Source organism: Hordeum vulgare, chromosome 4H (assembly GCF_904849725.1).
Source record: "Hordeum vulgare subsp. vulgare chromosome 4H, MorexV3_pseudomolecules_assembly, whole genome shotgun sequence".
Classification (NCBI taxonomy): domain Eukaryota; kingdom Viridiplantae; phylum Streptophyta; class Magnoliopsida; order Poales; family Poaceae; genus Hordeum; species Hordeum vulgare.
In genome coordinates this window covers 577,313,611-577,339,663 of record NC_058521.1, presented here as the reverse complement: position 1 = coordinate 577,339,663, position 26,053 = coordinate 577,313,611, and the positions used below count along the sequence as shown (strand labels likewise).

The 26,053-nt window shown below is 41.8% G+C and overlaps 1 protein-coding gene across 2 annotated transcripts; it reads right to left on the bottom strand.

The window, feature by feature from the left end:
• Nucleotides 1-1,498: 1,498 nt before the first annotated feature.
• Nucleotides 1,499-25,506, bottom strand: LOC123449684 (protein PIR). Of its 2 annotated transcripts, XM_045126985.1 has the most exons (30): nt 25,305-25,506; nt 24,360-24,432; nt 24,025-24,089; nt 23,289-23,366; nt 22,584-22,703; nt 22,156-22,226; nt 21,562-21,654; nt 20,673-20,742; nt 20,390-20,454; nt 19,713-19,908; nt 19,434-19,585; nt 19,100-19,193; nt 18,573-18,788; nt 16,548-16,759; nt 16,129-16,276; nt 14,876-15,044; nt 14,536-14,612; nt 13,577-13,747; nt 12,053-12,129; nt 11,857-11,959; nt 9,467-9,586; nt 9,211-9,354; nt 8,693-8,842; nt 4,882-5,025; nt 4,158-4,245; nt 3,455-3,582; nt 2,988-3,192; nt 2,479-2,651; nt 1,972-2,193; nt 1,499-1,860 (listed from the first exon to the last, which is right to left on the bottom strand). In XM_045126985.1, the coding sequence occupies exons 1-30, from the start codon at nt 25,356-25,358 to the stop codon at nt 1,663-1,665; spliced, it is 3,876 nt and encodes a 1,291-aa protein (XP_044982920.1). In that variant the 5' UTR covers nt 25,359-25,506; the 3' UTR covers nt 1,499-1,662. The 2 variants fall into 2 exon arrangements, with proteins under 2 accessions (XP_044982920.1, XP_044982919.1); XM_045126984.1 differs by having other exon boundaries at nt 1,499-2,193.
• Nucleotides 25,507-26,053: the final 547 nt, after the last annotated feature.

The following is a 26,053-nucleotide window of genomic DNA, read 5'->3' as shown; positions in this document are numbered from 1 at the left end:
AAGTTGTAGCGATAAACTAAGTGATATGATCATTTGCTAAGCTCACGGTTGGGTCTTGTCCATCACATCATTCTTCTAATGATGTGATCCCGTTATCAAATGACAACTCATATCTATGGTTAGAAAACCTTAACCATCTTTAATCAATGAGCTAGTCTAGTAGAGGCTCACTGGGACACGATGTTATTTATATATCCACACATGTATTTAAGTTTCCGGTCAATATAATTCTAGCATGGATAATAAATTTTATCATAAACAGGCTAATATGATAATAACCAATTCATTATTGCCTCGAGGGCATATTTCCAACAGTAATCAACCTGTCGTTCATATTTAAGTGAGCCCGAACTTTTTTTTGTTTTACCAAAAAATCTCCTCACTTTTCAGTTAATCAATCTGAGGTTTATCTAAAACAAAATTATCCATATCTTTTAAACCATAGTTTCAATTTTAGCATGTTATATATAGAATTTGATTAGAAAATGAGTAAGATCTAAATATGATGTTATCTTTTGTTGTTCAATATTTCTAAAATGTTATTTTTGGTGCAAACTTAATCTATAGTGCATGGCGGCGATACGAATTTCAAATAAACACCCGTTAAAACTAGATTGAGAGGGGAAAAAACATCGATAACCACGCATGTGCACCTCTGGAAAACTTCGCGGCGGAAAACAGCATATTTACCATCTTATTTCAAGCGAGTATGTGTGCGGGAGAGTGCCTTACGACTGACCACATTCAAATGTATTTTTGTTGAGTGAACACTGATGTCACCATCACCAACACATATGTGATGTCATATGAAGTAAAGGACGTGGACCTATTATAGCCTTGAGTCATGATTATTGCGTTAAAAGTGTATGTTATTTTCTCTCTCGTTGCAACACACGCGTTCTTCTCTCTTTGCAACGCACGCGTTCTTTTGCTAGTTAGTAGATAAAGATTATTACAGATATAAAACTCCTATCTGCAATAGTAATATACACTGATCCATTCGGGTAGTTCACTCGTACTATTGGTCAAATTTTAACAATAAATTTGAATACTAACAAAATATGAGTTACATGGAATAAAAATAATTTGACTGAAAGATCCTCCAATAAATTCTTTTTTGTGACATATCAAGGTCAAAGTTTTACTCAAAATACTATGCAGAAAGGTCGGAGATAGTAACTGATCTCCTTTAGCATAGCCGCTTCAACATTTTAATACTCCCTTCGGTACATATTATTTGTCTTAGGTTTGTCTAGATGTCAGATATATCTAGGCGTATTTTTAGCACCAAGTTTTTAACACTAAAACATGTTTAGATACATCCATATCTAGACAAATTTAAGAACTAAAACGTGTTTAAATACATCCTTATCTAGTCAAATTTAAGAAAGTAATATGGATTGGAGGGAGTACCGCTTTAGCACATACGCTTACGGCTATTGGTTAACACAACATTTTCAGGTATACCAGTATATAACAACATATTGGTCGCATGTCCTTTGGAACATCACATATTAGGATATTGAGTTCAACGTTTATTACTACAGTTATATAATATAGTACTTATATACATTAGGTCCATAACCACACAAATACATCAGCTCACTGCTCACATGCATACGAGATAAGACCAGAAAAGAAAAACATACATCCGCCTGGTAACTACGAGTTCGCCCTCTGTGGCAATGTCTCGAATGCAGAAACTATGTTGCTAAACTTCATACGGTGAAGGGGCGCCCCGCTTGGCTTGATAGCGCACGCAACCTTGTCCTCGAGGGGGCAGCGCGCCCTCAGCATGGAGAACACGTGGTTGTTCAGCCTCCTAGCCTTCCTCATCGCTTCAAGGATGACCTCGTAGCCCTTCTCACAAACACCATGTGCAAAAGCAATGTGAATCTCCAAAATCGAGGACAGATAAAATATTAAGAGGATCTTTAACTCCGGACAAGGGAAAGTAGGAAGTGATCTCACTTGGAAGATATTTGGGCTTTTGCTCCTATCTGTAGGTTGGTAAAGTGAGACTGTTGCGGTTTCTATTTCTGCCACGTTGAGGAATTGGTAGGAGAAATCGAATAGCTCGAAATGTAGCTGCTGCCCCAGCAAGTACATGATTGTACAGCCAGCCCATGCTACAGAGTCGCCCACCATTTCTCGTTTCTTTGAAGGATTGGTCATGCTATCTTCCAAGTAGCTCTGGATAAGATAAGCAAAAACCTACTTATTCAGTCACTGCAAAAGGATGAGGCACTAAAACTATGCTGCAATCATAAAAGAAATTCATCAATAGCTCTGAAGTTTTATGCCATGGCAGAGGAAGTAGAACGGCTAAAGCCAGAAAAAAGAGCAATCGGAATAAGGTAGAGGCTAGGGAGAGATATGATTTGTCATCCATGCAGTTATTTTTTAAATAGGTGGAATAAACATTCAGAAGCTGCAGCTAAAAAGCTGTAGACGATGTGCGCAACAGAGTTTACTTACATACTGAAGACCACTAAAAACACGATAGAAGTCCTTCGATGTGGTTATGTCAATGAAACCTGTCTTTGGAGTTGCACTCCATTTGCTGTAATGTCTATCCAGGGCAGCACTTGTGAAAGCAAGAGCATACTCCAGCACGCTCCCTGAGTTGAGATTTGACTTGTATAACAGGCCTGTTGGAAAGAGAAGTTTAATCCAAACTCAGAACATGGTAAAAGCAGCAGATAAGAAAAACACATATCTGCATGCTTTTAAGGCTCCATTTGGATAGGACGGGAGTGGTTTGATTTAAAACAAATTTTAGTTTTCAGAAAGGATTAGAGTGAGACCCCACCTGTTTATTTTTTACCCATCCAAGCGAAAGGCCTAACTAACACTATTTATTTCATTAGAAGAAACACCAGCTCTACAAATTAAGATGCCTAATCTGGAGGTTAAGCGTCCACAAACCTTAACACTTTTTTCTGAAAAATAACAAGCAAAAAATAGATCATTTAATATGGACTTACTGGCAGCTTCAGCCTGCTTTGACATGACAAGATATGAAGATGGATTTGCGCATGCAGGACTCGATGCAACTGCACTGGTGGCAGCACTGAGCAATGTGGTAAATGGAGTATTATCAGAGTAGGCATGCTTCACTTGCCCATCATTTCCTGGTACCAATCCTAACCATGGAGCTGATTGCATGAACTGTGTAGTGTCGATTTGTCTCTATTGGAGAAACAAATCATGGACCAGTAAGATAAATGGAATATTTTCCAACATTATAAAACAGGAGGGGCACAAAAAGTGACAGATAAAATAAACACCTACAACTGAATGACATTTGTTTACATCAGAAAGAATACAGACCATCATATGATGTGTTTATAAACCAAACAACTTAACATACAGTGGAATGGAGAAAGAACATTAACATGTGAAACAATCATAAAAAAATAAAAAAAAATAATGCCTTTGAGAATAGGCTCACCAAAACAATGTCCAGAAGGCTCATCCAATACAAAGCACTTCCAATTTCCTTAAGGTCATGAAGAACCTCAATTTTCACATCTGATTTCGCTTCCCATGTCAATATTTCATGAATTATCTTCTGGCAGCCTACAATACATGCACATGCTATTCATAAATAAGGAGTTTGACTAATTAAGGAACCTGCCAAAAACTTGTATCGTCCAGAATCATCCGATGCTAAAGAAAACAATATGGACTTATAAGTTTGAATTTTATTCTACCTCTTTAGAACCACACTGGCAATGTAGCAAATTAGCAGCGCGGAAAACTATGTTGTTTAAGCAGTCCTCTGTTTGCTTATGTAGTCCTCTGTTCTTTAGGAGATACGATAACATAACTAGTACATCATCTAAAATGAAACTTCTACAGAAACTTAGTTTCCCTCATAAGATAAGCTCAAGCAGAAAGGATTGGGCAACTGTACACAAATGTGGGGCGATAAATGATAAGCACCCAAAAGTAGCACTAACACCTAGGATGGATTGGGTTTATTATGCAGTGTTATCACCAATGCTATCTCTTATTTGCATTATACTTGAGATCCTTGGAAATTACGCAGCACCCACTATGTTATGTTTCATGCAGATATTTGCAGAAAGCCAGCATGGGAGCCCATTCCTGTTGGGATTTGGAACTCTGACTGCCAGCAGCTAACATGTTACCTGCTATACCACCATCAAACGAAAGAAGTCCAATAGACTTTGGCAGTGCTTCTTGCAATCCTGTTACTTTTGGCACCATAGCTGTTATCTGAAGAGGAAGAGCAAATTATTAGTTACTCCATCAGTTCGGACTATTGGTTGCGTTGACTAGTGCATGAAGCTTAACATGGTATCAAAGCCTAAGGTCTTGAGTTCAAGTCCTGGCTTTCGCAGTTTATCCAAAAATTGTTGCTGCCCCCTCTGTGTCCACATATAGGCCTCTTCAGCCATACCTGTGTCTATTCATGTGTTGACTTCCCGCGTTACGCGTGAGAGGGGGTGTTGAAGTGTATATGTGAGTTTGTACTTTTGGTTGCGTCAGCCAGTGCATGAAGCTTAACAGTTCTAACTTTTTGGCTAATGCACTATGTATATATGCACGTTTTACTGTGTTTGTTCACTCATTTCAGTCCGTATGTAGTCCATATTGAAATATCCAAAACATCTTGTATTTGTGAACGGAGGGAATACTTAGTATTAATATTAAGTTCAAACAAACAGTACTTAGTAAACTTCATGTTGTCTTCTAGGTCTGCCTTCCTAGTATTTCAGTTGTCAGACTATCTGAGATACAGCTGTCAAGCACTCAAGAATATTTTTATACAGTAATTTTACTTTGGCTTATTAGGATAGTGTGCCTTGAGGACATGATACCTTACAAGTTACTTAACAGTTGTACACTCACCTTACTTGATATATGATCCAGTAAAGCACGGATAATACCAGGTAATGATCTGGAACCGAGAAGTTTAACAACTGCGAACATGTGAGGGATCCCAAAGAAGTCACGGTACAGACCAGCAAGACCCTGGTATGCCATCGTCAAATCCTACAAAAACAATGAGAGTGCAGCAGTAGAGATTAAGGTCTCTGGTGGATATCATGTTGCCAGGTAAACATCATAACACATTTTGGACAAGTGGAAAGGAAAACATCATGAAGTATGAGATGCAACGATGTAATTTCTTGCAAACTGTACTACCATATATACTAACATCCCAGCTATCCAAATAACTTAAAATCTGCATTACTTCCAGAGTTGCTCATTAGTCCATGATGCTATCATTTTTCCATCAGAACTTCATGTTATCCTTACGATTACTAAAGGTATCTCCAATGCCGTGCCGCAAATAGCCCCTAAATGTACAGAACGCGGTATCCAGGCGTTGTTTGCCATCCAACGCCATGCCGCAAACGTCCGTGAATGCGTCCGAGCCCGCAAACCGGGGAGAGGTTTGTAGGCGTCCAGACTCGTGCCACCTACGCGTCTGCTCGTTCGGCCCGACCCAAAACCCTCTCCCACGCATCTGCTCCAACCATGCCTCCACTCTGGTCATCGCATTATGCCAGTCCAGAGCAGACTGGCCGACCACTGCATGCCGACCGAAAGGCACAGCATTCAACTAGCACGGCCGCCAAGAGCACCACCCGCATCGCCTCCGCTTGCTCTCAGCGCGCGTTAATGCCGGCTCAGAGCGAGAGAGACAGTTCCAATAAGACTTATGGAATGTTCCCATTCGTGTGCATCCAGCAGGAATTGAACCCGCAAATTTACCAATTATGAGTCTTCTCCTTTTCAAGGCTTAGATCGCTTGTCATCTGATTTGCTTCATCAAAGCAGACAGCATTATTGAATTGATTGTATTACTCGAAAAAACGCCAAAAGCGAGAAACATTTCAGCCCTTTTATTTTTGCATCTCCATGCCACCACACGCGGGGGGGGGGGGGGGGGGGGGGGGGGGGGGGGGGGGGGGACGTCAAAAAAGGATCATATTACTAGCCCCAATTTACTGCTTCTCTCCTAGTTAAACCTACTCCTTCAACCCGCTATAGAAAAATTGGATTATGTGTAATAAACGAATGAGATCAGAAAGATAGGTGGACGACTTGACCATAAGGTCAAATGTTTCCGTGCTCTCATCCTACTTCTATCTGTCTCGCCGTGATCCAAGCGGATTCAAATGCTTGAAGAGCATATCTACCAAAACAACTACGATTGCCTCGGCACGCCGCGTTAATGTTGGCTCAGAGCGACGCGACCGAATAGGGCGACGGAGTGGATTCCTACTGCATTGAAGTCGGCTGCCCATCTATCTGCCTACACAGTATTAACATGTGCGGTGGCTAGGAAACCCACTCCAAGCGCCCGCATTCAAATCGGCGCTTGGGCGTCGCGCTTGGCCTGGCCGACGCCCAATATATAAGCACCGACATGCACGACAGGAACCGCACAACCTCCTCTTCCCTTACCCCACCATTCAAGACCACCAGCGCACCTCTGCTTCCATTCGTCCTCCACTCACAACCGCCGATGCAATGACCGCGGGCGGCACAACGTGGTGGAAGCGCCTCTCACCGCGGCACCGGCACGAGATCGCGAGCATTGTCCACAACTGGCAGGCCCGATGAGCAGAACAAAGAGGTGGGTCTGCCTTCAAGCTCGCCGGAGGAGAGCCCGGAGGACAAAGACCGGACGATGGAGGATGTGTCCGACAACGAGCCCGAATCGACGCCGTTCACAGGCTTCACCATAGCACGGGCACGGGCGCACTTCAACACCGTCATGGCGAAGGAGCAGCACGGGCCGCCACCAATCACCGCGTTCCGGATGCTATAGGACGAGCAATGGTACAACCTGCAACTCCATGAGCAGCACCGGCTCGTGAAAGGCTAGATCGCCGGCGAGCAGGCGAACAAGGAGGCCATCACAACCGTGGTCGTGGAGAATCCGGGCATTGTGGATGAGCAGCAGGCATTGTACGAGTCCATGTGCAGCGCCCGCGCCATCCGCCGCGAGCATAGGATGCTCCGCATCCATGTAGAGGAGCGCGTCCGCCAGTTCGAGGAGATTGCGGCAGAGGCAGCGCAGAAGATCACGGGCAGGAACGCTGCCAACGTCGGCAACTCTACGCCGTTTGCGTCGGCCCATGTCCGGCGAAGATTTAGACTAAGGTAACTTTTGCTATGTAAAACAACTTCCCTATGTAATGTAAATGCCATGTCCGCTTTCATCTGCTGCACCGGCACCGGATTGGATGACCGACTCCCGTATCCAGTTCCGCAGACGTTTAGTGTTGTCCGGTTTGGGGTACGCCATTGGAGATGCCCTAAGCTCCCTAGGAATAGAGGCCTAGGAGAGCTCCAAAATTCTTTCCTTGAAGTGAATCTAGCTTGTAAGGGTCGAGTCAGGTCATGGGTCCGGGTCCAGCATGAGAACCGATAATCCATTAAAACTCTTTTTTAGAAAAATTTGGAACAATCAGGAATTTTAATTTTTTGTGACTTACCCAAAATGTTTACAAGTTCAATTATTCTAGAAATTAAACAATGTTTGTAAATTTTAACTTTATTCATGAAAATTGGAAAATGTTCATGAATTCTAATAAATGTTCACGAGTTTTATAATTGTTCACAATTTAAAAAAATGGTCACGGATTTAAAAAATGTTCAAAAATTTAGAAAAAGGTACATAATTTGTAAAACTTGTTCACAAATATGAAAAAATATTCACAATTTTAAAAAAAAAATCATGAATATGGATTTTTTTTAAATGTTCACAATTTTGAAGACGACTTTTTTTATTTGAAAAAATGTTCCTGAATTTCAAAAAATAAGCTCCTAGTAATATAGACTTCGGAGAGATTCAAAGTTGTGTCCTTCAAGTGGAACCTCCTTGTAAGGGTTCGGTTGGGTCACATGTGCCACATGACAGTATCGGAACCAACATACCATTAAACCACTTTTGAATGAAAACTAAAACATTAAGAGATTTTAAATTTGTTGTGAATTTTCAAAAGTTATCACGAAATTTAAAAAACATTTGTGAATTTAAACAATGTTTGTAAATTTTAAAATTATTCACGAATATGACAAATATTTATGAATTCTAAAAAAGAACATGAGTCCTATAATCGTACACAATTTGAAAAAAATATCGCAAATCCAAAAAATGTACAATTTAAGAATATTTATGAATATTAAAAACATGTTCACGAAATTTGAATTTTTTTGTTAATTTTGAAAAACCACGAATATGGAAATCACAACTTTGAAGAAAACATTTTTTGTTTCAAAATGTTTAATAATTTAAATTATATTCATGAGTTAAAAAATATATAAATGAGAAGGGGAAAATGGTAGAGAAAAAAGAAAAAGAAAAAATCCCGAAGCTGGAAGGACTGGCCTACGTGGCCAACCCAATAGCGCCCACGGGGACCCATGTTTGCTCGACCGCCTTGACGGTACGCACAAAATGTGAATTTTCATAATAACCTTTGGGAGAAAAATACAATTAATTCCAAAACCTAAGAACTGTGCGGCAAATCCTGCGCTATCCTCTAGTATGACTCTCAAACTCCAATATTTCACTATATATAACACTTGCATATTCATAAGTAAAAAATATTGGAAATGACAAGTACTGGAAATCACAAGCGGCATGTTCAGTAACAAGTACTGGAAATCACAAGCGGCAGATTTCATAGCAGGTGCTTACATGAGACCCACAGTAGAAGTAAGGTTTCCCAGTAGAAGTATCTGATCTCTGAGAAGAGTGATGAGCTCCTTTTAATGATCTAACAAACCGTTGTGTAGTATTACACAGGATGAAATTGGGCAAGAAATCTGTTTGCATTTCATTCCATATCTGGGTCGATCAGAAAATTTGTCAAATTAGGATAAAACTTTAAATGGATGTAACAGCAGTTTTTTTGCAGGAATAGACATAGAGATGCATATCATATTGTAGCATCACTGCTGATACTGTGACTTCCCAGCAAAAACATGAAGGTTGTGTCTTCCATGTGTAATTTCTACCAAAAATACATTGTTCACTAGTTGCACACCCAAAAAATTACACAAGGACAATAACTAGTGAATTCTAGAGCCAAAGAAAGAACAAGCTAATACAAGATAAAGAAATACAGGTCATGACTACCAGGCATACTGAAATTCAATCTCATTACTAATAGTCATATTACACATCAAAATAAGCGTGTAAATAGAGGCCCAAACCTGAGAAGAGATGCGACTCGAATAAGAAACCAGTGAAAGGTTCTCTTGCATTTCACTAATCATAAGAGAGTAAGAATCCAGTTCAAGAAATCTTGATATTGACTGATGTGTTAGCTCCAAAATATCCATAAGTTGTTGTAGTTCCTAATTGGTAAGTTCCAAACGGTGATTGGCCAGAATAAACATATAAATTGCTTAAGAAAATATAATTGAATACATGAGAGATTGTATGAACATAAAGATAAAAGGATCTTACTACAACACCGCATAGATCTCCATATTCGAAGCGTTCCAGTAGGAAATCGATATTTTCTCGGAACAGTTTGTTCATTCTCTGAGTAATTAGGCTTCTTAAGTCAATTGTCCTCCCTAAGATCTGAGACGCGAAATGAATTTTCAGCATGTAAAGAAAGATTTGGTATAGACAGTAGCCTGAAATAAATAGAGGTTGAAATGTAGGTAGATCAACTGATCATGAAACCAGACGGTTTTGCGTTCATGTCTCAAAATCAAAGAACGGACCAAAAATCAAACACCAAATACTGGTCTAGAAGCTGAAGGCAAAGCTGCAAAGGGTAATTGAAAGGTAAACCCACCAAATCTTGATTGTGCATGCAAATTCAAGAAATCACAATATAGATAGTATGGCAGGTGTACCAAATATGATAAAATAAAATAACTCCGTATGACATCCAACACAGCACCCTAGGCACTAGTACCCTTACAGTGTGAAGTTTCTCTAATGGGTTTATATTACCAGTGTAAAAAACAAATTTGGAAACAGAGGGATATTGACCTGGCTCTCAAAACGTAGAAAAGTATATATTTCAACACAGTTTGTTAGTATTAAAAATGGTTCTAATTAACTGACTAGAAATCAAGGATCCAATATTTAGACGAGGAAAAAAAAGGTATGTGGTTCATAATTGCACATGATTACATGAACAGCTGCTATTGATCAATAGGGGCGCATTTGGTTGTCTGCATTAGACCCAACCAGGCACGGTGTATGCAGCATCTTTTCGATGTCATGTTGTTTGCTTGCCTGCATGTACTATTGAGCCTGTACGGCACGCTTCTTAAAGCACCTCTAGGCCTGGCTCACTGGAAACGTCCAAATCGGCAGTTTCTAGCGAGCCAGACCCGATGGATGCTTTGTAGCGCACGTGGGTGGCTCGCTGGGAACGTGATTACACTTAATCACGTCTGCCCTCGTCCTCTTCCTCCTTCCTCTCATGGCCGCACCGCCCAATCCAGCCCATGAACCACTTGACGACCAGGATGGGACGCGGGGCGGGACGAGGCAGCGGCGAGCCGGCGGCGGGGCACGGCAGCGGCCGGAGGCGGCGCGCGGGCGCGTGGGGCAGAGCGAGGCGGCGCAGGCGGAGCCGCCGAGGCGCCGCGGTGTGCAGACGTAGCGAGGCGGCGCGGGTGGGGCGAGGGTGGACGGGAGCGGCCGAGCACGGGGACGGCTGGGTGGAGCGGACAAGCCCCATAGGATTCATCTGGCCAACCCGGTGGTCTCGATCCGATTTGCCAAAGGAGGAGCCCAAGGCCGAGGAGGCACCAACAGCGGCGGCGGTTGCCGTGGAGGAGCCCAAGGCTGCTGCGGCACCGACGGTGGCTGTCGCGGAGAAGCTGATCTGGGGTGTGCCGATGTCCGTGCGCTGACGAGCGCACGGACACAGTGCTCCTCAAATTCCTCCACGCACGCGAGTTCAAGGTGAAGAGGCCATGGCGATGCTCAAGGCGGCGGTGTTGCGGTGCAAGAGCTCCTCGGGGCCGATCTCGGCGTGCCGGAGCTGGAGAATCGAAGTCCACGGACCGACGAAGTTCGCGCTGAAGGTGGCCATGCACTGCCGCTACCACGGGTGCACGAACAGGCTGTGTGCGGTGGCGGGGGACCTCACGCTGGTGCCCGGGGTCGAGGCGGTGGACCAGTCAGCGGTCGAGGCCACCGGCGAGGTGCAGGTGCAGCCACTGCCGACCCCGAGCGGCTCCGCAAGGGCCTCCGCAAGGCCACCGGCAAGAAGGTCGACCTCATCTTCCCGCCTAGCAAGGAGCGCAAGGGGGAGGGGGAGGGGGAGTGGCTCCGCAAGAGCCTCCACAAAGCCACCGACAACTGCTCGGCCTCGGCAGTAGGTGGAACGGCGGCACCAGCGCCGGGGGCTACGGCGCGGCGTACCCGTGGCAGCCCTTCTCTACGGCCTCCTACTACCCCGGCGTGCCCGCCGGTGCTGCTGGTTGGGGCACGTACCCTACGTGTACGCTCCTACGGCCCAGGTCCACGACGGCACACCGGTCCTGGAGGTGCTCGCGCCGGCATTCGGGCTCGTCCGTTGTATGGCCTTCTTCCGCCGTCATGCTAGCCAAGGTGCTCTACTTTAAGCATAGTAGTTAACTCCTGACCAACATGCGAGCCACGCAACCAAACATCAGACAGAATTTGGTTTCTAGTGACAAGACCCCTCATACAGGCAACCAAACAACACGCAATTGACGTTTTTACCATGTATTCGCTTAACCGGCTTTGCACTCAGCCTGGCTCGTTTTCCTTCTCCGAGCCAGGCTCCGCTGACCTAGGCAACCAAACACACCCTAGATACCCAAAACCCTCAACATAAACCATATCAAATAAACCCTTACCATGACTCTTCTTAGCTTGAAAATTGCATCAAATCTCAAGGGTTTGACAAAGTACTTCTCACCATCATCACATGCATAGGTAAATGAACTATCAAGAAGAGTACTGCATATGAGGAAGGGAAATGGATCAGCACAGACAAAAAGGCATTCCAGGTAAATCAATGGATAGGTAAAACTGAAAAGAGAAGATTGATACCTTGCTGCACAACTCTTATAATATGTAAAGATGACCTCGTTAAGCTTCTGAACCAGAAGATCAAAGGAAAGATCGACCTGCAAATCAGTGCCAAAGAAACGCCAGTAAGATGCTTTACAAATGCAAAACAGGAAGATTAATTATAATGTTTCGGGAACTTCCAACCCATAGCAACACCCTTTTGCCTAACCATGTTACTTTCCCAGAGTTCATAATTGTATAAGCAAGCAGCTCGAAATGAACCGAATCGGGCACTCTGGTATCACACAAATGGTGAACATACAATCATGCATGCAGTTATTTTATATTACAAGCAGTAATGGACAGGAATTTTTGGAACATGGTTCCACGCGCACCCGTTGTGAACAGTAAAAAATCAAAAAAACAAATAGGGCAGCCCGGTGCATGTAGTTCCCGCTTGCGCAGGGTCCGGGGAAGGGTCCGACCACTTTGGGTCTATTGTACACAGCCTTTTCCTGCATTTCTGCAAGAGGCTGTTTCCAGGACTTGAACCTGTGACCTCATGGTCACAAGGCAGCAGCTTTACTACTGCGCCAAATCGAAAAACAAACAGAAAAAAAAAACTGAAATTTTGGGGTATCAAGGTCGATTGGTCTACTCTCGTGAATTGTCGCGAAGAAATGCCATCCGTGGTATTCTTGTCAAAAAAGAAAAAATCGTAGCTATAAAAAAACACTGAAGTAACAGTAAGATCAGATTTCGTTTTCTTCGCTGAGAATACCATGTGTGCTATTTCTTCAGGAAAATGCACATGTGAGTAGACTACTGGACCAAATGTGATACCTCGAAATTTTAGATTTATTTATTTTCCTATTATTTTAGTAAAACAATCAATTTTATTATTCATGTGGGTGCGCGTGGAACCATATTCATCTTGATATTTTTGCAGTAAAATTACTGAAATTAAAATGCAGTAGAAACACTATAGTTGTTTCTGAGGAATGGCACATGACATAATTACACAATGTGTGTCAGGATAGTTACACCAGCAAGTGATAACGAGAACATAAAATTACCAATTTAGCTCATTCCACAAACTTTGTAAGAATGACAATGTACTTGTGAATAGACTGGTAAAAGACAAGAGATCCTTGTTGTAAATGGGAATATCTCAAATGACTGGCAATTTAAGCAAACATGTTCATAACACCATATAAAACATTAGCACGTCATTCAGTATAGATAACAACACCACATCAGAATCATGAGTTTGCCTTAGTAGACTTTTTAATAGATGTATGTTGTGAGAAGGGAAGGAAGAGAGCAATGAGAAGGGACAAGATGCCATAACAGAAATTTGAAACTGTCTTCAAATGGTTATTAAACAAAGGTGTAAATCAGCACAGATTCTTCAACTCTTCTACCCTCATTGGAAAAGCATGAATGCAATGACAGGAGTTGAAGACGCTGATATTCAGTCAAGAGATGAAAAACAACTAACACTCGGCCAAATATAGGAACGCAGACTAAAATAGGGCAGATGTCACAAGTGCAATTGCTTACCTCAGCTTCAATTTCGTCATAGAGAAATCTCTGTTTGAGATAAGTTAGCGCATGTTGAGCAGAGTCGTTATAGAGGTCAAGTGGTATCAAAATGCTTTCAAGAAGACCAGCATCTTGAGATTCAATGACATGGTCCACCAGCATCCAGGGGAGGGAACATTCGATTGGAAACTGTCATCAAGACCGAAGTTAGTATAAACAGTGCATGACCATACGCTGTACAGATAAAAATGTGGAGTGGAGCTCATCTAGCTGCAACAACTTAGTTAAACATGATTTAGTATGTTGAGTTAATATGGACCAAAACGTTTTCATAGTATTTCTCGACAGACAGGGCATTCGGATAGTATTATCCTCGGCAGGCAAACTAGAAAACGGAAAACATTCCACAGTCAAGAGTCAAAAGCCAAAGACAAAAGCACATAAATAGGTGTTCTTTTAGCTTATAAGCTAAAATCCAAAAGCCAAAGTTAAGCCTATCCAAACCCCCTCTAAAACTCTAATGGAAGTTGTACGTCACCATCGCCAACATGCAGCTATATTACTATTCAATCCTGTAATTAGTAGAATTTATGAACAAAGATCAATGAATTGCTACCTCATTTGTAATGAATCTTATTGTGATCTCAGATAACACAGTTACAAACGTATTGTACGACATCCTACATTAAGTGCCCTCGACTCTTTGCATATGTTGAGTATTCACAACGCTTCTCCAAGTTACATATGTCCAAAGTAAATTAGATTCTGAGCATGAAGCAAACATAACTTGCAAAACTAATTTGGGTGTGAACAATGAAAAAGAAACAAAAAGGAATAAACTTGCCACTTAAAAAGATTTGATGTGGCAATCCTAACACCAGGACACTTCAAAGCTACTTGTATATCCAAATATTGATTAACAGTTGTTATCATCTTGAATTTCGTTATACGTCACTAAGCAATGTGAAATGCTGCACCTGGATAACTCGGGAAGATTCCAGGTAGAACTCGCGGAACCAAAGAAATCCAAGATCAGTTAGTGTACCAATCGTTGCTGCATGTGTCCACAAAAGTTGACAGTTAATTACATTATTCAAAGGAAAATAAAGTTGGAAAACACTAAATGCAGACTTCCCAAATTTAGATTGGTACTCTAGAATAACAGAACAAATTAGAATAAACTGAATGCTCCCCATGAGTACAACATATATAATCAAAAATAGATTAGGTATTGAGCGCAAGAAATGCACCAAATATACAGCAGCAACTGCATGCATATGAGAATTATTATTCCTGATTTTGAGACCGTGGAGGTACCTGTAAAGTCCAAAATATGCAAGAAAAAACTGAGCTTGTAGAAAAACGTTTCAAGCTGCTTAAGATCTTCCACAGGTATTCCGGAGCTACTATTCCCAAATAGCCCTCCAGGTTTTCTCAGATTACCACCAGATACAAGCTCACAGATGAGAAATTGCAAACAATGAATCTGTATGAAGTTCGATAACAGAACTAGAAGTTAGAAGTCATATGCAGAGTAAACAAAATATTCTTAGCTAGAACACATAGCAAAAAAATGATTTACAGCAAGAAGTAAAATTATAAAAAATAAAGATCTAAACATAACATTTTATATTTATTTTATAATGGGGTTCTAATCAATTCTCATCCCATATACTTGAAAATCGCACATCAGAATCATCAGAAACAGAAGTACAAAATAAACAGAACCAACCATTTATGTATAACTTTTATGTTAGTGCAAAATCAAATATGCATAGTTTTACAGTGAAGTGAAGAGAGCTTTACAAAATCAAATCACCTTTCAAAAAGACTCAGTCAACTCTAGATGTTCTTAAGAAGCTCTTAAATTAAATATGCAATTGTCTGTCAGCTCTAGATGTTCACAAGAACCTCCAGAAATTAGAACAATGTTTGTTCAACTCCACATGTTGCCTAGAAATGATTTGAGATTTGTGAGGTGGTGATAAGTGATACATGAACATACATTTCAACTATGATGCTGGCCCTTTATCTCCTTATGAGAAAAGTATGCTCCAATAGCACCCAAATAAATAAAAACTAGCATGTGTGCAACCAGAATACTCGAAGTTCCAGTGAACTGGTTAGAAAAAATAGCACCCTGGTGACTCAGTCAGTAGATTTGGTGTTATTATGGTATTATAGTCTTCAATAGTTTTGCCATTTTATACTAATGAAAATGAATAGAATAATTTTGTTCAATAAAATCAATGCCACCTAGCCACCTATAATTACAAGCTTCAAATCCGGGATTGTTTGAATTTGAGCTGCTGGAGTCACATGTTAGAAACCACACAACATTGAATAGGCTGTATTTAGTCACGTCCTGAAACTGTTTCAGATATGATAGACGCTTAAAATATGTTGCTATATATGATAAATTGATAATGCACCTTAAGTGCTAGGCCGTTGGCCCGTTGAATGAGAATTTAAACCATTAGCCTTTATTACTGTAAACAACATGGTGCAGGGGTTAAGCAGTACATACAATTAACGAATAATTGCTTTTAGATTTAAAACGCTTATGAAACCTGTGCAGCTGTTGGTGCAACTGGTCTCGGATAAAATGTGGTTTGCCTCATTTCCTCAGTTTCTTGGTGTAACGAATGCTGCTCTGGATCTGCCTTGCTGGTGTTGGCCATCCAATCTGCGGAGAGGGTTCGCATATCAGAGAGAATCCTGAAAGAATAGCGAAGAAAAATGAACAAAGCATTATAAAGTCCCCCTTAATGTATTGTCACATTTCAGAAAGAACAATTTCACAAAAATAAATATAGATGGCAAAGACAACATCACATTGAGAAAATGTGTCAATCTCAAACTGAATAAATTGTTGTGTGCTGCCAACGACATAGCGGGTGATACCCAACCCATCTGAGAGTATTGGAGCTATGGAGGATAAATCTCAATATAAAGTAAATAGAAGGATGGTTGAGGTAGAACAAATTACCGAGAAAGGTCCTTCTTCTTCCGAAATGTTGTACGAAGCATTGTATCTAGTTTATCCTGTACAAAATCTTGGACCTCCATATGTATTGTTTCCCACAAAGCTTCAGACACCAAGGTGTCACAATGTTGCATCATCGATCCAATACTCTTTATGTAACCGATTAATTCAAGCAGGGCCCTTCTTTCTTCTGCAGTATAGTTCCAGCGGACTACCTGCATGCAAGTTGCAAAACAGTTACTAAATTTGAGTTATGAACACGAAAAAATTAAATCATTTTTATGGCTTATAAAATACAGAGACCATTTTACAAACACGGATAGCATAAGAGTTCCGCTAATATTATCTGTTTGAGAGACACCAGGACAGTTAATAGCCACCCTCTTTGCATGCCAAGGAGGAGGAGAACTGCTACTTTGAATTCCAGGACTAGGTTTACAGCAGCCACTGCACAATGCTATGAGTACGCATGGTTTCTTTGCATTGAAAGGGGGGGGGGGAGTTACAGCCTCCTAAGAGGTGGTTACAGCACAGTTACATGGTGGTCTAGTGGACATCCCAGGTTGGGGGCAAGACTACCCTAAGCCCTTTGTCCTCAGCTCTAGCCCAGCACCTGACTTCATCTTTGATCGTATCCAAGAGCTCGTCGAGCGACGGAGGAATATGGTCGAACACACACGCGTTCCTATGCTTCCATATCATCCAGGGGACCAGCAGCGCGACAGATCGCAGTGCCTTGCGGAGTGATGGTGGGGTGACGTCTCTCGCCCTCCTCCACCAATCCTGGATGGAAGCATCGTGCACCGGCAGCGGGACCGGGAGGTGCAGCCAAGACAGCGTCTCATGCCATGCCTGCCGCGCAAAGGGGCAGGAGAGCAGCAGGTGTTGGATGGTCTCCGGCTCTTGGTCACATAGCAGGCAGCGGGTGTGGTGAGGAAGCCCTCGGCGCGCGAACCTTGCCGCAGTCCAGCATCGGTCCAGGTTCGCAAGCCAGTGGAAGAACTTGACTTTCGGAGGGGCCCAACCTTTCCAGATGAGCTGCCAAGAGTGGCATGTCAAGGATCCATGGAAGGTTGCCCGATAACAAGACCTCGCCGAGTAGATGCCGTTGGCCGTCCACTTCCAGACGAGCTTGTCCGGCTCAGTGGACAGATTGGTGCGTGCGACGAGCTGCCATGTCCTCAAGTATTGGCCTATCTCCTGCAGGCCCACCACACCTCTAATGTCTCGGGCCCAGGCATTGCCGGCGATGCCTTCCGCCACTGTCCTCGCTCTTCTTCTGTTCTTGGGGATGCATAGGTATAAGAGTGGTGCTACCCTAAGGCTGAGAAGACAAAACGTAACACATGCTCAGAAACACTTAATCGGTTAGTTTCAGAATGACGAAGTAGGAGAGGAAACGTTTGTGAGCCCACATGTCTCAAGCTCAATTAACATGCACAGGCCAGTCAAGGGTTCAGGGCTAGGGGCTCATGCACATAGCTGCATCAAGGCCAATTTGTCAGAATTTACAGGATGAAGGCGGTGAATAGATGAAAACTGTTGTCTACACTCGAACATGCATCTTTAAATTACTAGGCCCAGTTAAATGAAATTAAGCACTGAACATATTTAAGATATTCCGTTTGAAATGCATTCAGGGTGTTACAAGGGCCCAACAAAGTGGAGACACAAGATAGAACAGCACTCAGTCAAGTACATAATTCACAAGGTGAGTCAACTTTTACATCATTCATGGGAGGAGTCTGCAAAGAGAGATCTGAAGGACTGGAATATCACCAAAGAACTAGCCATGGACAGGGGTGGGTGGAAGTTAGCTATCCACGTGCCATAACCATGAGTTGGTTTCGAGATCTTATGGGTTTCAGCTCTAGCCTACCCCAACTTGTTTGGGACTAAAGATTTAGTTGTTATTGTTGTTGGCCACTTCCACGTTCCTCACTTAAATGATAATAATGCAATGAAGTGTTGTATAAACAAACAAGAAAATGGATGCTACAAGTACTCCTTCAAAGCAAAAAGGTAGACCTTTTCATAGTCAAAAAATGTCGTTGAGTCTTGTTGAGAATCTGAAATAGGCGGTTCTTTGCAAGGGCGTGAAAATTTCCACGCACACTGTTCCCAGATCCTGCCAGTCCATCGACTAAGAAGCTGGAAGCCTTCCACAACAGTATCATACATGTTCCCCTTAATATCTCTCGACCAGTCATTATCTGCACCATCTGATGACTTCAATGTTATCATCTGAAAGTACAGTGCAGGTCAATACCAATGCAGCTCACAGCCCACCAAAGAAAAATAAGCTTCATTAGCTGAGAGAAACTAAATCTCTTTTCCAAAAAAATATGCTAATTTAAATCGCCAGAACAAACACATGTGCTGCATAAATTTAAGCTCAATGAGTACAGTTAGCAGAAACGATTGAGATACCGTTTGTGACAATGATTACTATTTTCATCAAGGACAGTGATTGACAGGTAGTGATAATTCATGAGGTATCATTTGTGTACTGGAATATATGCCTTACTGGCAACTCAAAATGATAAGAACATCACCTGGTTCATTGCGGAGGCAAAACGTATAGAGAAGTCGTCATGCTCGGCTCTTATAGTTCCCATGTGGTTCAGAATCAGGTAATGCCTCTGATAAGTGGTTCAGTTAAGGAATTTAAAGCACGATATGACTTGCCACGTGTAAATATATATAGCTCATTACTTCATGGTGTTTATCATCCCCAAGAAAAATCAGTTCGGTTTTATTTCATTCTTTAATTGAAATATCTATTTCCTTAAGACAATAGTCACATCTGTTTGGGCAGAAGCCAACATTTGTTGAATCCTCAACCTACCCTGTTAACAAAAACATGATTTAACTTTGCAGAAAGGATATTCTTGTAGCTCACGAGGAGGAATTTCATGGGGAGCTGGAAGAGTAAGAAGGCGAATTTGACTGGAGAAATTTTGAAAATATGATGACAATTCCTTCAACATTGCAGCAGGGGATAAATGCAGATCTGGAAATGCCGGAATAACCGGATCGTTCTGAAAAATAGGTACAAGTAATAGTAAATAAATGGTAAATAAAACCTAAATAACACAAATAGATAAATTAAACTTTTTTTCTAAAAAAAAATAGGTTCACAGAACAGCTAGAAGGTGATAATCATACCTTAAAAATATTGAGAAGACGGTTTATCTTCACTCTCTTATAGAGCGACTCGCTCTCTTTCTCCGATGAGGTTGCTAGAACAACCAAAACTGGGAGAACACGGAGTAGAGTGTGGCGCTCAGGGAAAAGAAGAGCAAAATCTAATTCCAGTGACTCCACGCAGAATACTATAAGGACTTGTAGAATGTCCTCAACACTATTCTTTGAGTCAAGGGAATCATAACTGGCATGGACAAGGAAAATAACAGCAGCATGCAAGAACAGTAGTTGTAGTAGGTACATAATAATAAGCAGATTTAGAAGCCATCTAAAATCGTACATGATCATCAACAGTGTACTGCAACTGTTCAAAAGTGATGGACATCAACAGAAATCTGTTCAAGTGCAGAAGTGTGTCCCTACAATCTCCTAACAAAGGTGACATATTTCCATCAGTCAGATCCTATATAGTAGCTATAGCCTTGTACTTTTTCATATGGCTCAAAAATCTTGTACTATGGGCAGCAAAATTCTTGTGCAGTCTGGTAGATATATCATATATCAAAGATAATACTCCCTCCGATCCATAATAAGTTTCGCAGTTTTGAACTAAGGTTGAATATATTTTGAACGTGTATTCTTTTCCTACTGCTGAGCATACAGTCATGTCTAAGAAAGAACGCAGGATAGTAGGATACGTGTTTGTCCGAAACATCTCAGCATGCAAATTTAACAAGATGGCCCATCTGGTGCTCAGAAAAATCTGCGATTAGCAGCAAAAATCAAATTAAAATGCATGGTTACCATTATAGATTTTATGTCAAACGACTCAATGGGAGGTATTGGCCTCGGAGTCCATTCAGGTAACTAAAAGTGGAAGAGTGTACATTCTCAAAACAATAGTTAACAAGTTAAGATATTATGCAGAAATAACCATGATCATGGTGACTTAGATTTTCAATGATATGACAAATCAGCAACCTGAAGATCATCCAGCTCTTCTCTCATAGTGTCAGTGTCCTGCCACTGGGTGCTTACTTGAGTAAATGTTCTGCATTAAAGCGTAAGGACTAATGAATTATCGGAGCATCTATGTGGATCGAGACTAACATGCAAACATGGATTCTCTTTCAAAGCCATAAATCATACCAAAAAAACTTTTGCCATAAAATATTTCAATTTGTGGAAATATTAGTACATGTTTATGCTCTAATAGGTAGGTGGCAAAGTAGTTTAATCATTAAATAGTAAATTGACCATGGTAGGCTGATCCTAAGTAACTAATGCAGATACTAATAAATGGTTTATTTTTATTCAGCAACTACAGCATGCCCCAAACTATGTTGAGTAGAATCATAAATTTGTGATATGCTAATATATATGTACAGTAACTACCCCTGGGTGGTAGGAAACATTGAGTTTGTTCGAAGTTGCAAGAGACACGAGTTACTCAGTTACATTCGCCATTTAAAGCAAAGCAGTCCCAACCATTAGTGCAATCTGCTCACTATTCTTCAGTAGGTTAGAAGAACTCGCTTAGAATCGAGTGAGTATTTGATCTCTAAACTAGCGAATACATACCTCGACTTAAAGCATAAATGCAAAACATGGAAAAGTTAGCATATAATTAATTATTGGAAGTATGTAGTGAATAACTAAACTGAAGGTGATGTGGACTACAGCTACGTGCCTATGTCCCTAACTAAAAAGAGAGTTTTGTTGTTTAAATATCAGCATTGAAACAAACTTTGTTCGCAGCTATTGAATAGTGAGAAAATCAATTGGCAATCAACCAATTTTACTTCTCAACTTATTTCTTCATTTTGTGGTAGGTGGTCTGGGAATTAAAAGTCAAAGCATGACCATATACCTCTTGTACCATGAAAAATCATTAGGTATACTTGCTTTTGCATTCTTAAGATGATCAAGCTGTAGTAGGACATCAAGCAATTTCAGCATAGACCTGCATTAAAATCAAAATAAAACCATAAGCCTGATTCTCAATGGATAAAAACTTGCGTGATTAATTAGAACAAAAAAAACATGGACTTAACAATGGTAATCTAAGAAATAGATTAAATTAGGTTAAGTTTGGAAGCTCTATTTTCCCTCTACGGGCTGAGGAAGTAATCATAAGTCGAAACATACACCGATTCTTCTGGAACCAGAATGATGTAATAGATCTCATTTATAGCAGCGCAATTGTAGCATCGAAATATCTATGCCCATGTCTGCTAACCTATAAGTGGATATTCCAGAGACAGTTCTGGAAAGTGTTACCAGAATGCTTTTCCTCTGGTTTAGATTTATTGTTTCATTGGCTGGCAATTCAAAGCAGCTAGTTTTACTATTTCAAACAGTAAACAAATGCCCAGTTGATATTTAATTTGTGAAATCAGACATCATATTATTTCTCTAAGCGAAGAGAAAGCTAAAGAACAGACACCAGGGCAAAAGAACAAACCAAAAATGAGTGATTGTGGGTCCATTGACCAGTCTCTCGGGCCTAGAGAACCTCTGCATATCAGCTGCCAGCTGCACCAGGTAACAAAATGATGTTAAAACCTGCAATGATGCTGAAATATTTCTTAAGGTCTTGCACTGCTGGCAACTGCTAAACATTACTATGGTATGAGAATGACACAGGTCCAAACCCTAGTTGATTAGAAGCTAAAGATGACAGGACACTTGTCCTAATGTAAATCATCATATATACTTCAATTTCAAGAAAGTTTCAGGAGTTGTCGGACAGGTTTTACTCACTTTTGCTTTAACAGTAACATATAAGAATCTTTGGTGAAAAGTAGCCATCAGTGCCATATAGAAGCAAGTACTCTATAAGAGACAAGTATGATGAAAGAACTAAATTACAGAATACAATGGAGGTCCTACCTTTGAAGCAGCAGATGCTTGCCACCTCTGAATTTCGCGTAAACGGCTCATTTCCAAGTCAAGAACTTGATATGTTTCTAGGTACAAATCTGCCTGGCTATGCTTCATTGAATCTGGCAGCTGCATTCAATGTTCAATAATCCATGATACTCGGTCAATACTACAGTAGAGAATTATGTACTTCATGGTGAAGAATTTATACAGCACAAGGAGAATTATGCACTATGAACGATCTGATATCATCAATAGAGAAAAGACTCAATGCACAAGTAATAGATAAGTTAATCAAAAAGTGAGAATATTTGGGTTCAGAATCCACAAGATGGGACTACAGAAAACTAATCAGCCCAAATCAGAGCCAGGGCCAGAGAAGATGTGGTTCCATCAACATAATAACTAACAGAAGTTTGCACATATCTTGATTGGCCATCGTGGAAAGTGGGAAAAGGGAGTAGCTGTGTGCTAGCAGATTAAATTTACATGTTCATGACAGAACTACCAGTGATTCAAAGGAGAAAGATTAGTTACTTTCATTGTCAATAAGATTGTAGAATTAGAAGTGTTTTAGTATCCGTGTGCTGTGGAATTAGAAGGGAAAAGGAGTAATGCAAAACTTCTTTTACAGATATACCAGCAGTGTTATGGTAAAATGTGGTGATTGTTTAGATGGAAATAAATGGATAGACAGAGCAAGCAGAAGTTAACCTGAGGTAGCGCCTTAACACAGCTGCGGTATGTGTACAGCAAAGAGGCCATTTCCTTTCCCTCTTGAATCAGAGTATTCTGCGGTTCATGTTCATCCACAAGACAGCAGAAGAGAGAAAGTAAGTAAGCATTTTCCAGTTAAGGCAACATGAAGAAACGTATTTACAATAAGAAGATAGATAGAAGAAAGGATCTAAAGGGAAAATGCGATTAGAAAAAAATAAACTACGATATACCAAAAGATACAATCCTTTTTCAGATCCATTTTGCTCCTTGAAACTGATAGTTTTTTTCTCGTGAGTTATATTACCTCAAAGGATACTTTCTACTAAACCATTACTACAAAACCGTTGGTAGAACTAAGTACAGAACTGAGACCAATTTAACTCAGGAATCTTGGCTACTTGATTATTATTATTTTCAGTCATAAATAGGAACAAAAGAAAGTGCAGTTATTGTTCATAATAGTGGTAATAGATAAGATAGTGATTGGGGACTTGTGGTGATATACTGTTGCTCAGACAATAATTTGCCCCAAAAAAATGGAACTAAATACCTATAGATCAAAAGGTGGCATGGTTATTAATTATTTGCATGGGACGTCACTTGAAGAGAAAATATTGGCAGCCAATTGTCAAAAAAAAAAATATTGACAACCAAAAGGGACCAAATATCTATTGATCAGAAAGAAAAGATCATGCATGATGCAACAGCAAAGAAACTACGAATTACATACCAGCTGGTTGATTGCTTTTGTATCTTCTCCTAATGATAGACGATATGCAGCAACATCGCTGTACTCTGAAAGGAAAAGTGCAATTTTCTATTACAATAGTTCACTCAACATTAATTGAAATTCTGAAGTTTTTTCTTGGATAGTTCAACGATTGTTCTAAGAGCAGCAAAAATATGGAAAATTAACCACGATGAATGCGATGGGATGGGTAGATTCATGTATTGTGGTTGCGGCTGTGAGTGCCATCCGCCCATCAGGCATCAGCACAACAATTGTGCATAACAATGTACTTCAAAGCATCAACGAGATGAAAGATATTTATCACGTTCACATACCAATAGGACTATTAGTTGCATATCTTTCACTTGACAGGAGCACAGCTAATCCCTGCACATCTGGCTGCTCATCCTGAAATTTAAAATGCAAATAATTAATAGAAACTTGGGGTCAAGCAGAACAGGGCAAATATTACTACACAAGAGATCGTAATTGATCATGCAAGGATCTGAAGTCCGCACCGTGCAACAACACACACCTACCTATGTAAAGTGAATAGCCACATGTAGGAGACTGCCTAACCTAAGTCAACATGGTTATACCCGGTACACAACAGCTCCCAATTACCCATCAAACTGAACTTCTACATATCACAATTAAAGCCATCTGCAAACTTGAAGATCCATATTTTTGTACCGTCCAAACCAAGGAAAACAACTGCCATTAGATTATCTGAACCTGACTGACAATGAGCTCGATAAGAACAATAGTTGACCCATATATAAAGCAGCTCATACGAAGAATAGCAGTCACGTCCTCCAACATTTCAACTTAACAGGGCACTGGAAGGAGAACACACGTGTCCCGCATTTCAACAACAACACCTAGCCAAAATTAGAGGGCACGCGACAGCAGACCACCCACTGGACACCTCCACGGCCCGACTCCCTAAAGTTGCACACTCCTCCGAGTGGGTTCAATTGAAATCAAGCGTAACGACCAAAACCTGAGAGCCATTGGCCCTGTGGAATCCAACTGGGCTACGCCGACAACCCTACATTCGCACTGAGCTTCGAACGCGAGCACTCTCCGGCTACGGGCGCCAAATTCGCATCCCCAATCGGGCAGCGCGGCTGGCGGAGACCCTCCAGGGGTCCAAGGGAGGCGCGCGGGCAGCGCATTTCCCCGCGCAGCGCTTCCCCTAGTCCGGGCCCAGGGAGCAGATCGGGCGCGAGCGGGGAACAGGGGAGAACGAGGAGTGGGGAAGGGGGGTTTTACTTTACCTCGAGGGAGAAGGTGGAGAGGGCGGCGATGGCCTCCTCGACGGGGATGGCCATGGCGCCGCGCCGCCGGCGGGCGAGGACGGGGGAAGGGGGTGCGCGGCGGTGGGCCGGAGTGGGTGGGAGCGAGGTGGCGGGCGGAGTGGGAGGGGAGAGGAGATGCACCAACTCGTATCGTACCGTGGGCTGAGCTGTGACGACTGACGACGTACGCCGTGGGGACGGACGGTGGAGTAAAGAGGGGTTAACCGAGAGAGGAGGCGTAGAGTGTACTCGAAGTGAAAGTAGAGAGGAGGACGACGGCGTCCGTCCGTCCGTTACGACGAGTTACCGAGTGAACGAAACGAATGATTCCGCCGCGTCGCGGGCCCGTGGTCGGTCCATCCATCTCGATCCAATCCAGTGGAGCGGAGTGAGCTCTCTGGGCTACTGAGCCCAGTTGCGCGGGAGCCGAGCCAGATTAGGGCCCGTGCTGCGTGGACGTCCGAGTGAAATCCAGAGCCCGATTCATCTCAAGAAACAAAAAATACAGAGCCCGGTTTACAAAGCAGGCGTGGTCGTCTGAGCAAGTGAACATCCTGTCTGAACTTAAAATGCACTACTATCATCATGCACGCCTGCCTAGTTATTGATCGTCCTGCCAAATGCCAATGCTCTTCCACTCGAGCTTCTCTCTTGAAACAAGAAAAGGGCAGGTCCGGTAGCACCAAAAGAATGCGTTAAACATCCCTTTTTACAGACCCTCTGGCCTG

Excerpts from the sequence above, each read along its gene's own strand:
- LOC123449684 (XM_045126984.1), bottom strand. The coding sequence starts at position 25,358 with ATGGCCATCCCCGTCGAGGAGGCCATCGCCGCCCTCTCCACCTTCTCC. Across the intron at positions 20,743-21,561 it reads GATTTTTCATGGTACAAGAG|AACATTTACTCAAGTAAGCA; the intron begins GTATATGGTCAT and ends GCTTTAATGCAG. Across the intron at positions 16,760-18,572 it reads CATTTTTTGACTATGAAAAG|GTAGTCCGCTGGAACTATAC; the intron begins GTCTACCTTTTT and ends ACTTGCATGCAG.